General features: G+C 31.6%; 1 protein-coding gene and 1 pseudogene across 6 annotated transcripts in view; both read left to right on the top strand.

Annotated features, from left to right (window-relative positions):
- The window catches only part of Myo9a (myosin IXA), a 259,456-nt gene that overhangs the window by 124,162 nt on the left and 120,805 nt on the right, over positions 1 to 14,489 (top strand). For all 6 annotated transcript variants that reach the window (XM_071608439.1, XM_071608438.1, XM_071608436.1 and 3 more), the window contains exon 15: positions 2,655 to 2,774. In XM_071608439.1, coding sequence (XP_071464540.1) covers positions 2,655 to 2,774 — 120 coding nt within the window. The remainder of the gene's footprint in view (positions 1 to 2,654; positions 2,775 to 14,489) is intronic.
- LOC114085115 (small nucleolar RNA U3) lies at positions 9,949 to 10,024 on the top strand (annotated as a pseudogene).

The raw sequence follows: 14,489 nt of genomic DNA, 5'->3' as shown, positions 1-14,489 counted from the left end.
GGCTAGTCTTTTAAAGCATACGTTCTCCAAGCAACTCATTAAGTGGGAATTACTGGTAGCAAAGGGAGTACAGTATTTTTACTGAGGTTTCTTTTGGTTATGCAATGATGGTAAACTTGGTTGTAACTGTCTCCTTTTGAAACATTGAAAATTTACTGCTGTTGATTCTCACATTGGGCAAATGATATATAATGTTTTATTATTTTTTGTTGTAGATATGAAACATTTGAACACATTTTGTTTTGAAAAAAATCTGTTTCTGTGTGTACTGTTATCCTGATTTATTATTTGTAGTAAATTTATTTCCTTTGCTAAATGTAAATTCCTTTTCTTTGGATTTAGATATCCAATTTAGGGAATTACAGTGAGATTAAAAAATACTCTGCAAACCTCTTTGAATTACTTTTCCTCTGTTTAATCCATTAAATTCAAGCTTTTAATTTTGTGAATATTTCAATGAAATTGACATAGGTATATTGAAAATAGATTAGAAATCATAAACCTGAGTTTATTATTTTATATTACATTATAACTATATTCTTATAAGATATAAACATGCTGTATTTAAATTTTTATAGGTGTTCGAAATCTGGGATGATGAGACAAAAGTGGGTTAATCTTTAAAATGATTCTGTCTTGAGAACTATTTGTAGATTATTACTTTGTATCTAATTCCTAATTATACAATAAAGAGCACTAATGGAACTTTTACTTATTTGTGTTATGTAATTTACCCGTTTTTTAAATTATGCACTTTTGTTTTTTAAAGGCAAGGCTATTTAAATTTGGACATTATGCCCTAACACTAGAAATGATCTTTGAATAAATGGTGAACAGTTCTCCCAAAGCCTGGAAACCCTTCTCTTTTAAATCCATTTATTGCTAATATTTACAGCACTAGTCCCCCCTTTTATTGTTAGTGTGACTTACTGTTTAAATAGCACTGATTTGAGGTTTTGGTCTTTATTTGAATGTGCTCTTTTCCCTTTCCTTTGGGTTGCTGATTTCTGCCTCACTTTCCTAAGAATTGGTGGTAATCTATAATTTCTCCAGCTTTATATTCAGATTTATAAATTCAAAAATCCTACTGGTTTTCCCTGCTCTGTGGTGCTTTTCTTCACACTTTAAATCACTGTACACTTGTTGGAATTTCTACAAGTGTGGCTAATTATAGGATTTGTGAAAGAATTGTTTCAATGTTTAGGAAATTGTTCTGGGTATATTTCTCTTTGTGGGTTTCATCAGTGTTGCCAACTATATGGTAATGATATTTCAGACCCAATAAAAGTGAGTCTATTTAAAAAATGGTTTACTAATATACAAATTGTTTTTTTTAAACACTATAAAGATTTAATGCAATTCCACTCAAAATCCCAATGACATTTTTTTCTTTTTTTTTTAAATTAGTATACATGACAGTACAATGATCTTATCATATCATACATTTGAATCAGATGGGGTATAATTTCTCATTTTTCTCAGTGTACAGGTTGCAGAATCACATTGGTCATGCATGCAGTCATGTATATTCATACAGCAATAATTCCTTTGTAGGTTGGTAGTTTTCTGTAGGGATGTACCTTGAATTCTTTCTATTGATGTTTGTATGTCTGGCTTACTTGGCTTTGTGGTTACCTTGAGGTTTACAAAAAACACCTTTTCACAGGCAATTACAGGCTAATAACAACTGATTACATACAACTCTACACTTACATCACCCCCTCCAATTTTAAGTTTTAGATATCAAAATTTGCACCACTTTAAAATTTGTATTTCCCCAAATTTTTAAATTCTAGTTGTTTTAATAGATTTTTCTATTAATCCTAATGCTAGAGATAAATAGATTCATGCACCATCATTTTAGACCAGAGTATTCTGCATATGACTCTGTTGCTTATAGCACAGAGCTTTCTGCTTTCGTATGTTTTATGCTACTATTAATGACATGTTGATGCAGTTTAAAGAACTCCCTCACCAGACACACAATCTATTGGAGACTTGATCTGGACTTTTCAGCATCCAGAACTGTGAGCAACTAATTTCTGCAATTTATAAATTATCCAGTGTATATGTTTTTTTTTTTTTTTTTTAACAGTGGGATCCTAATGTTTTCTTTTTTTTAATTTTTTATTGTTGGTTGTTCAAAACATTACATAGTTCTTGACATATCATATTTCACACTTTGATTCAAGTGGGTTATGAACTCCCATTTTTACCCCGTATACAGATTGCAGAATCATATCAGTTACACATCCATTGATTTACATGTTGCCATACTAGTGTCTGTTGTATGTTTTTGATATGTCTTTAGAATTTTAGTTTAGAAATTTTTAGTGTGGTATTAACTCACAGTACTTTGAGTAGTAAAAAAAAAAAAGGACAGTTTGAATACCTGAAAAGAACCCTAATAATAATAGAAAAAAGTTACATAGATGATAAATGATAAAGCAAAATAAAACCTTTATTTTTCTTGATTATTTGTTTGTAATTTCCATAAATTAACTGGAAAAATTCTTTACATTTAGCCTCTATATTCAATACTTTTTTTTACACTTTTAAAATAGTTGGCAGCATTGTCCTTGATTCTCTATTGGTTTGGGCTTACTTAATTGTCTTTTTCTTTTCTCTTTTTTTTCCCCCTTTTGCTTCCTAAGGACATGATGATACAGCGCCATGTGCGGTTTTGAAAAGTATGGATAGTTTTAGCTTTCTTCAACACCCAGTCCACCAGAGGAGCTTAGAGATTCTGCAGAGGTGCAAGGAAGAGAAGTACAGTAAGGCTGCAAATCCTGATAAACTCTGTGTTGTCACATAGCCATTTGGAAATGGAAACCAAGAGCATTCTACACCAGGTGGAACAGATTGCACAGGCAACATGACTTCCATAATCTTTTGAGCAGTCTCAGGATAGTTCCCGAGACTTCACTGTTTTGCTGGAAGTGCTGAGATACCTGTTCACTTGGTGATTCAAAGTGCCAAGATACCTGTTTTCTTTTCTTTTTTTTAAGAATTTTAATATTTATTTTCTTAGTTTTTGGCGGACACAACATCTTTGTTTGTGATACCTGTTTTCTTAACTTGGTGATTGTCCTATTTGCCAGTGATTATTGAGTTAATTATACTTGGTCACAGTTACTGAATTGGTTTTCATTTTTTTCTTTCAAGTAGTTGAGTGATGGGTAAAAATAAACAATGCTTTTTTTTTTTTTTTTAAACCTTCCTTATTTAAAAAAAAATAATCCTTATTGGGATATCACTGAAGTAAAATAACCTGCATGAAAGAACACAATTTGGTAAGTCTTAACACATGCAGGCAGTCATCAAATTATCACCATAATCTTGATGGCCAACATTTCCAAGTTCCTTAAACTCCTTTCTGAATCTGGCTCATTTTTATGCTTGCTTATGCTTGATTTCCAAGATTAGCAATGTTGGTAAATTTGTTTAGGTCCATTGAGGACCTCCAATCAGACCTTCTTTTATCTGATTTAGAGCAAAGCTACCACACTGACGTTTCAGCATAAAGAAGATTAACAGAACCATGGGATATGTTCTTTTTGTTTGCTTTTTATAAAACTGGTGTAAAAGATGCGCTTTGTCCCCATTTCCTCTTTTGCTTTTTATTTGGTATACTCATTGTGAATGATAATTTGTTATTTTGCTTGTTGTGAGATTATAGTTATTAGTCTGTTGCTATTGTGAGAACAAATGGATCCTTCAGAATATTCAAAACTTACCTCAGTAATTTGTGTATAGTGGACTGAATTTACTTACATAATTGTTTCTGAACTTTTAATAATTTGCTACAGGGTTAGTTTGCTAATTTCAGTTTTCTGATTGAAATTCCCTTGAAATTTTAGTATCATCTGGTGTCAGCAAAGGAAAATATAAGTAGAATTCCTAAAAGCACATGTTATGAGTACCTTTTTTTTCAGTTTCTCTTACATACACTGAATTGGTATAAGAAAATGTGTAATGTATTATTAGAAAGCAATATGAAAAATATTTTCCCATTTTAGAAAGAACAAAGGTAAGTATTTCATTTAAAAAAGATGTGTTTAAAAATTATTCATAATTATTGCTCTTGTTTCTAAAAGGTATACAAATGTTCTCATTCCAGTTTTCTATCTTGCTATTCTAAATCTTTTAATACATGGGACATTGTTTAAAACAGACTACAGATCTTTGTGGTGGAGCTTAGATTAATTCTTTTTTAAGTAGTTTCAAATAATTTATTTGCTATGGTTTTTCATGACTCAGCTTGACAACTGAGGCCTTTCCATATTCTCATTTACTAGAGTATATTCTAATATACTAGGCTAGGAAGGCATCAGCTTCCAGTAGGCTACCTAAAGAAATTATGCATTTGTATGTGTTTACATGCAAATTTATCCACTTTAGTATTAGGCAATAATTGCAATTTTAGTATATAAAATCATAAATTCAAGTTTGGATGATTGCTCTTTAAAAAAGAGTAGGGGACTACCAGCTTTAAGAAATTGTGAATTGGTAAAGCAAGTGAACCCTCCCACAGGGAACAGTGATAAAACCTGGAAAAAAAATTTAACCAACTATTTGAAAGTATTGGAAAAACATCAAAAGGAGGCAGAAAGCAAAGACTTTCTTAAAGTACATAAAACAATAGATAAAAATTGTCAATCTGTAGCTTTTTGCACAAAGGGTTCCCTAACTCTCATAGCTCTTGAAACAGGGAACCACAACTATATTGGTTTGAGATGAAGACTATCATCTGGAAATTTAGGAGGACAGTAGATTATAACTCTTCCCACATCCCTGACTAACTGCTGCAGAGTATGCAGGGAAGACCTAGGAACTCTTACCACAATCAGGAGATAATTCTTGAAAGACTGATGATAGTGGGTCACGTATTTATAGTAGTAGAGGTTGGTAAACTTTTTCAGCAAAAGACCAGATAATAAATATTTTAGACTTTGTGGACCATAAGGTTTCTGTCGAACTACTCAGCTTTGAGTGAATGGAGCCATAGATTACATATAAATAAATGAGTGTGGCTATGTTCCAATAAAACTTTATTATGGACACTGATAATTTAAATTTTGTATAATTTTCACATTATAAAAATATTATTATTTTATTCTTAATCATTTAAAAGTCTAAAAACCATTTTTAATTCATAGGCCATACAAGGTAGGTGGGGGATTTGATTTAGGCTGTATATCTAGTTTGCTGATTTGTATATTATTGGAGGGAATGAGTAAGCTAGAAGATGTATACTAAATTAAATGACAAAGTTTCTTTCCTTCTCTTAATTTCTTTTAAAAGATTTGGCGGTTTAAAGTATAAATTATGGCACTGTTTTGGTGGTTTAAAATGTGTCCACCAATTCTTTGATTCTCCTCCCTTTAAGAGGCATGTGCCATACTTAGTGACTTGCTTCTAACAAATGGAATGTGGCAGAAGTGACAATATGTGGCCTTCAAGATTAAAACATAAAAGGTATTGTGGCTCTTATTCTTTTCAGTTTTGGTGCTCCTCCCTGCTCTCTGCAGGGGGGAGTCTTTGAGATTTGACAGACAGGAAATTAGAAGACAGGGGAGTAATTGAGGCTCCTAGGAACTTGAGCTGTGGTTTCAGTTTCAGGAACCCTGGAAAGGAGAAGTAATCCAATAAGAGGAAGAAGAAATAGAGTAGAATAAATAGAACAGTTGAATCTCATTTATATTTGCACCCATATTTCTGGCCTTCAGTCCAACCTTGTGAAAATTGAGAATATGTTGATCAACAAGATGAAACATCAGCAGTTTCCAGACAAAGGTTATGAGCTTTCTTCATCTCATTACTTTCACCTGTTGACAGAGCCTAGCTGGATGTCTTGGCCTCAGACATTAGTATGGTAACACAAATGATTGAAAATTAAAAGTTTATTGTCTGATGAAAATTGATGAAAACCACTAACAAAAAGGTATCTGGTAACCTCTTACCCTCATATATTTGGAAAAGAAACAAAATGTGTAATTCCTGATTTAAAGCAAAATTCATTAGGACAACTTGAAAGTATTTTGATCTGAGTAATTTTGGAAACAAAACATGTTAAAATGTATGAGTGTATCCAAAGCAGTGCTTAGAAAAAAAATTATAGTTAAAAAGATGAATATTATCCACTTTAAGAACCTAGAGAAAAAAGAACATGTCAGGCGCCAAAGAAATATAATAAAGTAAATAAAGTTGAGAGCTAAAAATCAGTGACGTAGAAAACAGGTTAACAATAGGAAAAAAGTCAATGAAACCTAAAGGTGTTATTTTTTTTTAAATGAGCAATGAAATTGATAAACCTACCCCAGCACTGTCCAATAGAACTTTCTGTGATGTTAGAAAAGTTCTCTAACTTCACTAAACTAGACTGTTGCCACTAGCCACATGTGGCTCTTAAGAACCTAAAATATAGGGTTGGGTTGTAGCTCGGTGGTGGAGTACTTACCTAGCACATGGGAGTCACTGGGTTTGAAATGTGGCTGGTACATTTGAAACTGAAGTTTTAATTTTATTTAATGAATTTAAACTTACACAGTCACGTATAGTGTCTGTTTCATTGGACAGTGCAATATCAGAAGACAGAAAGCTATTATCTGGAATGAAAGAGTAAAGACAATTACATATCCTATCAATGTCAAAAGTTTGAGGGGGAGATTATGTACACTTACGTCAATAAATTAAACAACTTTTGTGAAATGGATAAATTCCTTGGTTGTAAACAATACCAAAATTGATCCAAGGAAACAGGAAACCCAAAGAATCTTTTATCTGTTAATGATATGGAATTCATAATTAAAATCTTTGCCATATATAAACACAAATTCAGGCCCTGATAAATCAAGAGTGAAAGAAATAATTTGCCAGCTCTCAACCCCTTCAGGTTATAGAGGATCAGGGAACACAATCCAAATCATATTTTGAGGTCAGTATTCTTTGCTACCAAAACATGACTTTATGATGATGGATATAAAAATCTTGAATTATATAAGAAAGCACCAAATTCAGCAGTATATTAAAGGATCATATGTGAGGATCAAATTAAATTTATTCCAGGAATAAAAGATAGTATTGACAATAGTGTTAGCATTTATGATAAACTGAGTTAGTCAACTTTTAGCAATAAGAGATTTATTTGGCTCACAGATTTAGAGGTTCCTGTCCATGATTGGTTGTCCCTATTGCTTTGGGCAAGTTAGATGGTGGGGATATATAACAGAGCAGAACTGCTCGCCTGATGGATGAAAGTGATCTAGGGAAGAGTAAGAGACTGAGATCTCAGAATCCCTTTTGAGGACACATACCCAATGATCCAAATATCCCCCATTAGGCCCAAGTTCTTAAAGTTTTCAACACCTCTCAGTAATACCAAGCCAGGGATCAAATGTCTTGACACTTGGGCCTTTGGGAGACACTCAAAATTTAAACCATAGCAACAATCAAATCAATTTATAGTGTTGACCACCTAAAAAAGAACAAGCATATGATCATTTTATTAGCTAGAGAAAAAGAGTTTGTCATAATTCCATTTTTAAAAACCCTTTTAACATTTCAGGAGTAGAAAGCATCTTGTTCATTTTATAAAAGATATGTATGAAAATCTTGTAGAAAACTTTTCCCCTAATTTTAAGAGTATAGCCAGGGACATCTGCTTTTGCTACTCAGAACATTCTATTGAAGGTCATCAGCAGAGCAATAAGGCAACAAAAAGAAATAAAAGGTATAGAAGTTAAAAGAGAGGGAGTGGACAATATAAGCATTAATATAGAAAATCAAGAAGTCTAAAAATGGTCTTAGAATTAAAAAAGATGCCAGGTAAATAGTAAGGCAAATTAAATTGTAATATTATAGCTGTGCACACTAGGAAAATGGGACTTATAAATTCCATTAGCCATGTATCTCAGCCAACTTCTAGATATAACAACTAGATATACTTCTAGATATAGTTCCTTTCCCATTTTACAAGAGTTGTTTTGTGTCACAGAAAGCACAAGGCAAAAGTGATAAAATGTCACAAGGTTAAATCATAAGACTTACCCATCTTGGGTACTTCTTTACTTGCTTTCACATTGGTGTCTCAGAGAAGTTGGCATTTGTGACCTGTCCTATTGAGAGTCCCAGTGAAGCCTCAACCAACAGGTAGTAAGAATATGAAGCTTGTTATTAACTATGCAAATGACTTTAGAAGCAGCTTCTTCAGCCTCATTTCAGTCTTTAGATGACTACAGCCTTGCTTGACAGCTTGAATACAAGTTCATAATTAGATCTTGAGTGAGAACCACTCAACTAAGCAACTCCTCCTGAATTGTTACTTCTTTAGAAACTCTGAGATGATAGCTGTTGTTTTAAATTGTTGGGGTTTGCAGTAATTAATATGCAGTGAATAACTAATACAACATACACAAACATGAGGTAATTAGGGATAAATTTAACAAATATGTGTAAGTCTTAAATATCCCTGAGAGCATTTAAAAATACAACAAAGACAGTTGTAGTTTTGTATTATGAGATACCAGTTTTTTCTCATATAATCTATAAATTAAATATAATCCCAGTGAATATCACAGCAAGTGTTTGGTAGAAATTCATAAGCTGAATTGTAGACCACTTGGAATGACCAGAATAATTCCAAAGAAGTAGTCTGTAGAACTTAACACTATATAATTTCAAGACTAAAATGATTATTATATTGTTCTCTTGGTGTAAGGATCAGGTGATCAGTGAATAAAATAGAGTACAGAAATGGATCAACACATATGGTCAAATTTCCACAAAGGTGCTGAGATAATTCAGTGGGATAAAGGATAGTCTTTTAAACAAATGGTAATGAAAAACTATATCCATGTTATAAGAGAACTTTGACTTTTACTGTCTAACACATGTAAAAATTAAATGGCTCAGAAAGTTCTTTATAAGACCAAAACTTTTAAATTTGTAGAAGAAAACCTGAGAGGAAATCTTTGTAGTCTTGGGACAGGCAAGGATTTCTTAGATTGGGCATACAAACATGAACTGTAGAAGGTAAATGTTACTAAATTAGAGCTCACTGAATTGAAAACTTCTGCTTTCCAAGTAATGGTAAGAGGGGGGGTGGATGTCACACCACAGCCTGAGAAATGATATTTGTAATAGTTTGTAATTCTGATATCTGATAATAGACTTGCAAAAAACCTCTTGCAATAATAAAAAATAAATTTAAAATGGTCATAAGATTTGAACATAAAAGAAGATATATATGTGGTATATAGGCTTGTGAAAGATGTCCAAATTAGTCTTCAGGGATTTTCAAATTATAATCACAATAAAGCTCAGTTATTTACCTGAGAAAAATTAAAACATGTTTATAAAAACTTTCATAGATGCATCTTTAAAATGATGTTCTGCTTACACAGAAGATGACATACTTTTTGGTTTTTTATTCAGTTTATATTAAATTCTAGATAGTACAAACTGATCTGTGTGGATGACAGATCAGCTATTGAATTGATGGGGTTAGGGATAGGGCATGTGAGGGATTGTCCAAGAAAGGGCATTAGGAATCTCTTAGGGGTTGATGGAGATGTTCTGCATCTTCTGTTGTTGGTGGTTATGTGGTGAATGCGTTTGTCAAAACTTATACAATTGTATACATAAAATGAATATATTTTACTGTATTAAAGGCTTTACCTCAATAGAAAAGCATTTAATTGTATGCCATGAACCCTGATATAAATTAGAGAATTTTTTTATGAAAGTAAAAATATGCAATTTATATAAAAGGTAGATGATCAGAATTTGTTTCAAATTGGTAGATAGAAACAAGTTCAGGAAATGCTGATGTATATTTTGGTGAAAACTCCAGGGAAGGCAGGAAATTATATTTCTCTTAAATTAGTAAATGATGAAGACTATACTTTCAGGCATCATTTCTATAGTATGTTAAATTAGTAAATGATGAAGACTATACTTTCAGGGATCATTTCTATAGTATGTTAAATTAGTAAATGATGGATATTTATCGAGTTTAGGAAATTATAATAAACCAAATGTATGCTTTAAAGACAACAATGATAATAGCAAAAATAAGAATTTATATTCTTTAACATAAGAAATCTCTCAAAAGAAAATCAAGATGGAGAAAATGAGTGAAATAAATGGAAGATATGAAGTAAAATGCTAGAAACAAATACTGTTATTCAAATGCTATTTTTTTTTTTTAATGAAGTACAGGGAATTGAACCCAGGGCCTTGCAAATGCTGGGTAAGCACTTTAACTACTGAGCTATATACCCCTATTCCTTGTTACTCAAAATTAACAGAAATGACAAATTCACTAGTTAAACTCCCGAGATGAATTTTTTCAGTAGGTTAAATTTTATTTACATGATATAAAGTACTTTCAGTGATGATGTTTAAAGATATGATACTTAAATATGATTACATGACCTGTGTAACTCTATGTCATGTACAACCAGATAAATGAGAAGTTATACTCCATTTATGTATGATGTGTCAAAATGCATTCTTCTGTCATGTATTACTAATTAGAAACAATAAAAAAATAGAGATATGATATGTAACATGAAAACGAAAGTATGGACAAAGAGATAACAGACAGATATGAACTATAGCAATAAATGAGGCTATATAATAATCGGAACAAATCTTCACTGAAGTAACTTGTAAAATTATTTACTTGAGAAAGAGAAATTGAATCCACTATAGAAGTTTTGAGACTAAATCAAGAAATTGGTAAATATGTGTGTACATCTAAATGAGTAATACTTTATGAAACTTAATAGTAGTTATGCTTAATTTGCTTGATTAATATGAAGATAACATGGTGAAAGTAAGTTTGGGGTAATAATAACATCCCTAACAAGAAGGGGATGATGAGAATTAACCATTTGAATGTTTCTATACTCTTCAGGAAAAGAAGATATAATTAATTTAATTAAGAATTCATGAGAAGGGGGGATAGGAAGGGCAGCAGAATAGACACTAGTATTGCTGTATGTATATACGTGGCCTTATAACCAATGTGATTCTGCAACCTGTACACTTGGAAAAATGAGAAATTATATCCCATGTGATTCAAATGTATTATATGTCAAGATCATTGTATTGTCATGAGCAACTAATAAAAAAATATTTTCAATATAATAAGTTACATAAAGTGTTTGGAAATAAGTGTTATTAAAATAAAAGCATAAAGCAAAAGAAATAAAAAAGTACTCATGAGTATGTTAAAAATTTAAGAATGACCTTAGAGTATATGCAACTTTCAAAATAAAAAGCAGAATAAAGAAAATAATTCAGTTAGAAATTTGGGTAAAATCATGCAATAATTAGGGTAAATACAAAACATAAAATAAGATGGCACAAAATATGTTAGGTGTATCAATAATACTAGTAAATTAAAATGGACTGACTTTAACAGAGTTTAAAACTAAGAACTTGAACAAAATTTAGCTGTAGAATTGTTACAGATCTAAAATATGAATACAAAGAGATTAAACATATTGGAGAAAAATTACATAAGAATATTTGTTCCTGTTTTCTGGTATGTGCATTTTCCTACCTCATTTAGATGGCCACTGTTAAGATTTATTACTATAAATTAATTTTGCCTTTTCTAAAAATTTTATATAAATGGGATTATATAGTATGGATTTTTTCTTGTTATGATTTTGTTTATCCAGCATAATGATTTACATATTTATCCATGTTTTTTCATGTAACAATATATGTACTTGTGTTTCATTCTATATGTATTATGTACATTTGCATATGTAACATTGTGTTTATCATTTATTACTTGGTGAATTGAAGAGTTGTACACTGTTAAAGCTGTTGTGAGGGACCCTGCTATATATATTTTTGTGAATATGAAAAATACATATTTTTCATATTCATAAAAATACATTTTTGTGAATATGAAATGTATTTTCATTTCTAAGTTAATATTTGTGAATGGAGATATTGTTTCACAAAGTACACATTTGTGACATCATTAAGGAACTGTCCAAGTATTGATTGGCACTTTAAAGATATTGTTTCATTATTTTTGTGGTCTTTATTTGTGATGATTAAGTCAGATATTCTCCCATAGTCATTGCCTCAGTTTTCAGCAGTTTAGATTAGATATCCCTAGTTGGCTTATATTTGTCTAGTTTGCGATTTGCTGTGCCTCTTGGTTCTATGCTTTATTGTTTTTCATTAAATTCAGAAAAATCTGACTAATTTGTTTAAAATTTTTTTTTCAGTTGCAGTTTCTCCCTGTTGTTTCTTCAATAACATGTTAGAATATTTGGTATCTCAATGATTGTTCAGACTCTGTTATTTTTCTTTTATTTTATTCTTTGTGTTCTTTACATTGGATGATTTGTTTTATTTCAATTTCATTGTGCCAATTCTGATCTATTCTTAGATGCGTAGAATGAAGTTTTTGTTTCCATAAAAATTATTTTTCAGTTTCAGAATACGCATTTCGTTCTTTTGAAGACCATTTTCTCTTTTTAATCCTTGAATATAATTATGTTAGCTATTTTAAATTTTTTTTTGTGTGTGTGTGGCTAATTCCAGCAATCGGAGATCTTGGGACTTGATGCTTTTGGAATGAAGTTAGAAAGTAGAATACTCTGGTCTTTTTTTTAAAATCTGAGTTAGTAGTCTGAAGTGTTTAGTATATTATTCCTTACATTTCTTATGTGTTTAAAATATTTAATAATAGATATAAAAATTGTTACATAGAGGGATATAAGGAAGTTAAAGAATATTCAAGAAAGAAACATTCGGATGTTTTTGAAGGAGGAGAAAATTCCTTGTGAGCACACTTTATAGTAAAGAAGAATTTAAGGATATGAATCCAATAAAGAAAGTGGTAGCACAAATTGAAAAGTATAAAATGTCTTGAGTGTGTAATTCCAGCAAGTAGCTTGGGAGGTTGAGGTAGGAGGATCAAAAGTTCCAGGCCAGCCTGGGCAACTTCATGAGTTGATCTCAAAATTTAAAAATTGAAATATAAAGGTCTGGGGATGTAGTTTGATAGTAGAGTGCTGTGGGTTAATTTCCCAGGACAGCAGACAAAGAAATGCCAGAATGATATTGAAAATAGATTTTTGAGTCATAAAACAGCACTTGTCTGAGTTCAGGAAATAGAGGAAGCAACTGAAAATTGAATTACTGATGTTGAGGAACGACACGAGATGATATGCTTCAATAATAAGAAAAGAATGAATATAAAGGATAGAAAATTATAATCTTTGATAGGGATAATTAATGTTTATGAAGTAGGAACTGAACAAATAGAACAAAAAATGCATTCATGTAAGATGCTATTCAAAGTAATGTTAGGATCAACTTGTTCATTTCTGCAGAAATAGCAAGAATTTTAATAATAGATTAGATTTATCAGTAGATCAATTTGGGGGGCATTGCCATCTTAAAATATATATATGATTTTTTTTTGTGATGCTGGGGATTGAACCCAGGGGTTTATTCATGCAAGGCAAGCAGTCTACCAACTGAGCTATATTCCCAACCCCAAAATATCATGTTTTCTAGTTCAGAAGCACAGGTAGAATTGTAGTTACTTAGAATTTGAATGCATTTTTTTGTTCAAATAAAAATAGTAGCTGTTCAAAGTACTGGTTTGTTGATCACAGAGCACCTTATATTCTTAATACCAAATTTTGAATGGCCATGTATCTTCAATTACCTTGGATATCTACACTTAGGAGTACAATGGCTGGGTCATGTGGTAGTTCAGTGTTTAATTTTTGATGAACTGTTAAACTGCTTTCCAGCGTTAAGTATGTCATTTCACACTCAGCAGTGTATGAATGTTCTGGTTTCTCCATGTCATTGAAATTCCTTATTTCTCTTTTTTGATTCTAACTATCCTGATGTGTGTGAAGTGGTATTTTATTGCAGTTTTGATTGGCATTTCTCTGATGATTAATGATGTTGAACCTTTTTCCTGTATTTATTAGTCATTTGTATGTTTTTTGGAGAATATTTATTCAATTTTAAATTGGGTTCTTGTCTTTATTGACTTGAGAGTTTTTTTTAATATCCTGAATATAAATCATACTATATCATACACAAATAATTTATACTATTCCATGAGTTATGTTTTCACCTTTTTTTGGGTGCTGGGGATTGAATTCAGGGCCACTTGGCCACTGAGCCACCTTCCCAGCCCGATTTTTAAATTTTATTTAGAGACGGGGTCTCACTGAGTTGCTCAGAACCTCAATTTTGCTGAGGCTGGCTTTGAACTGATTTTCTCAGAACCTCAGTTTTGCTGAGGCTGCCTCATCCTCCCAAGCCACTGGAATTACAGGCATGCACCACCATGCCTGGCTGTTTTCACCTTCTTAGTGTAGTAGTGTAATTTGAATCACAGAACTCTTAATTTTGATGACATCCTGTTAATATATTTTTTCTTTTTTTTGGTGGGGGGTGCCATACATTAATTCAATACCTGGAAGATT

Source organism: Marmota flaviventris, chromosome 2 (genome assembly GCF_047511675.1).
Source record: "Marmota flaviventris isolate mMarFla1 chromosome 2, mMarFla1.hap1, whole genome shotgun sequence".
Classification (NCBI taxonomy): Eukaryota; Metazoa; Chordata; class Mammalia; order Rodentia; family Sciuridae; genus Marmota; species Marmota flaviventris.
This window is presented reverse-complemented; position numbering and strand designations above follow the sequence as displayed.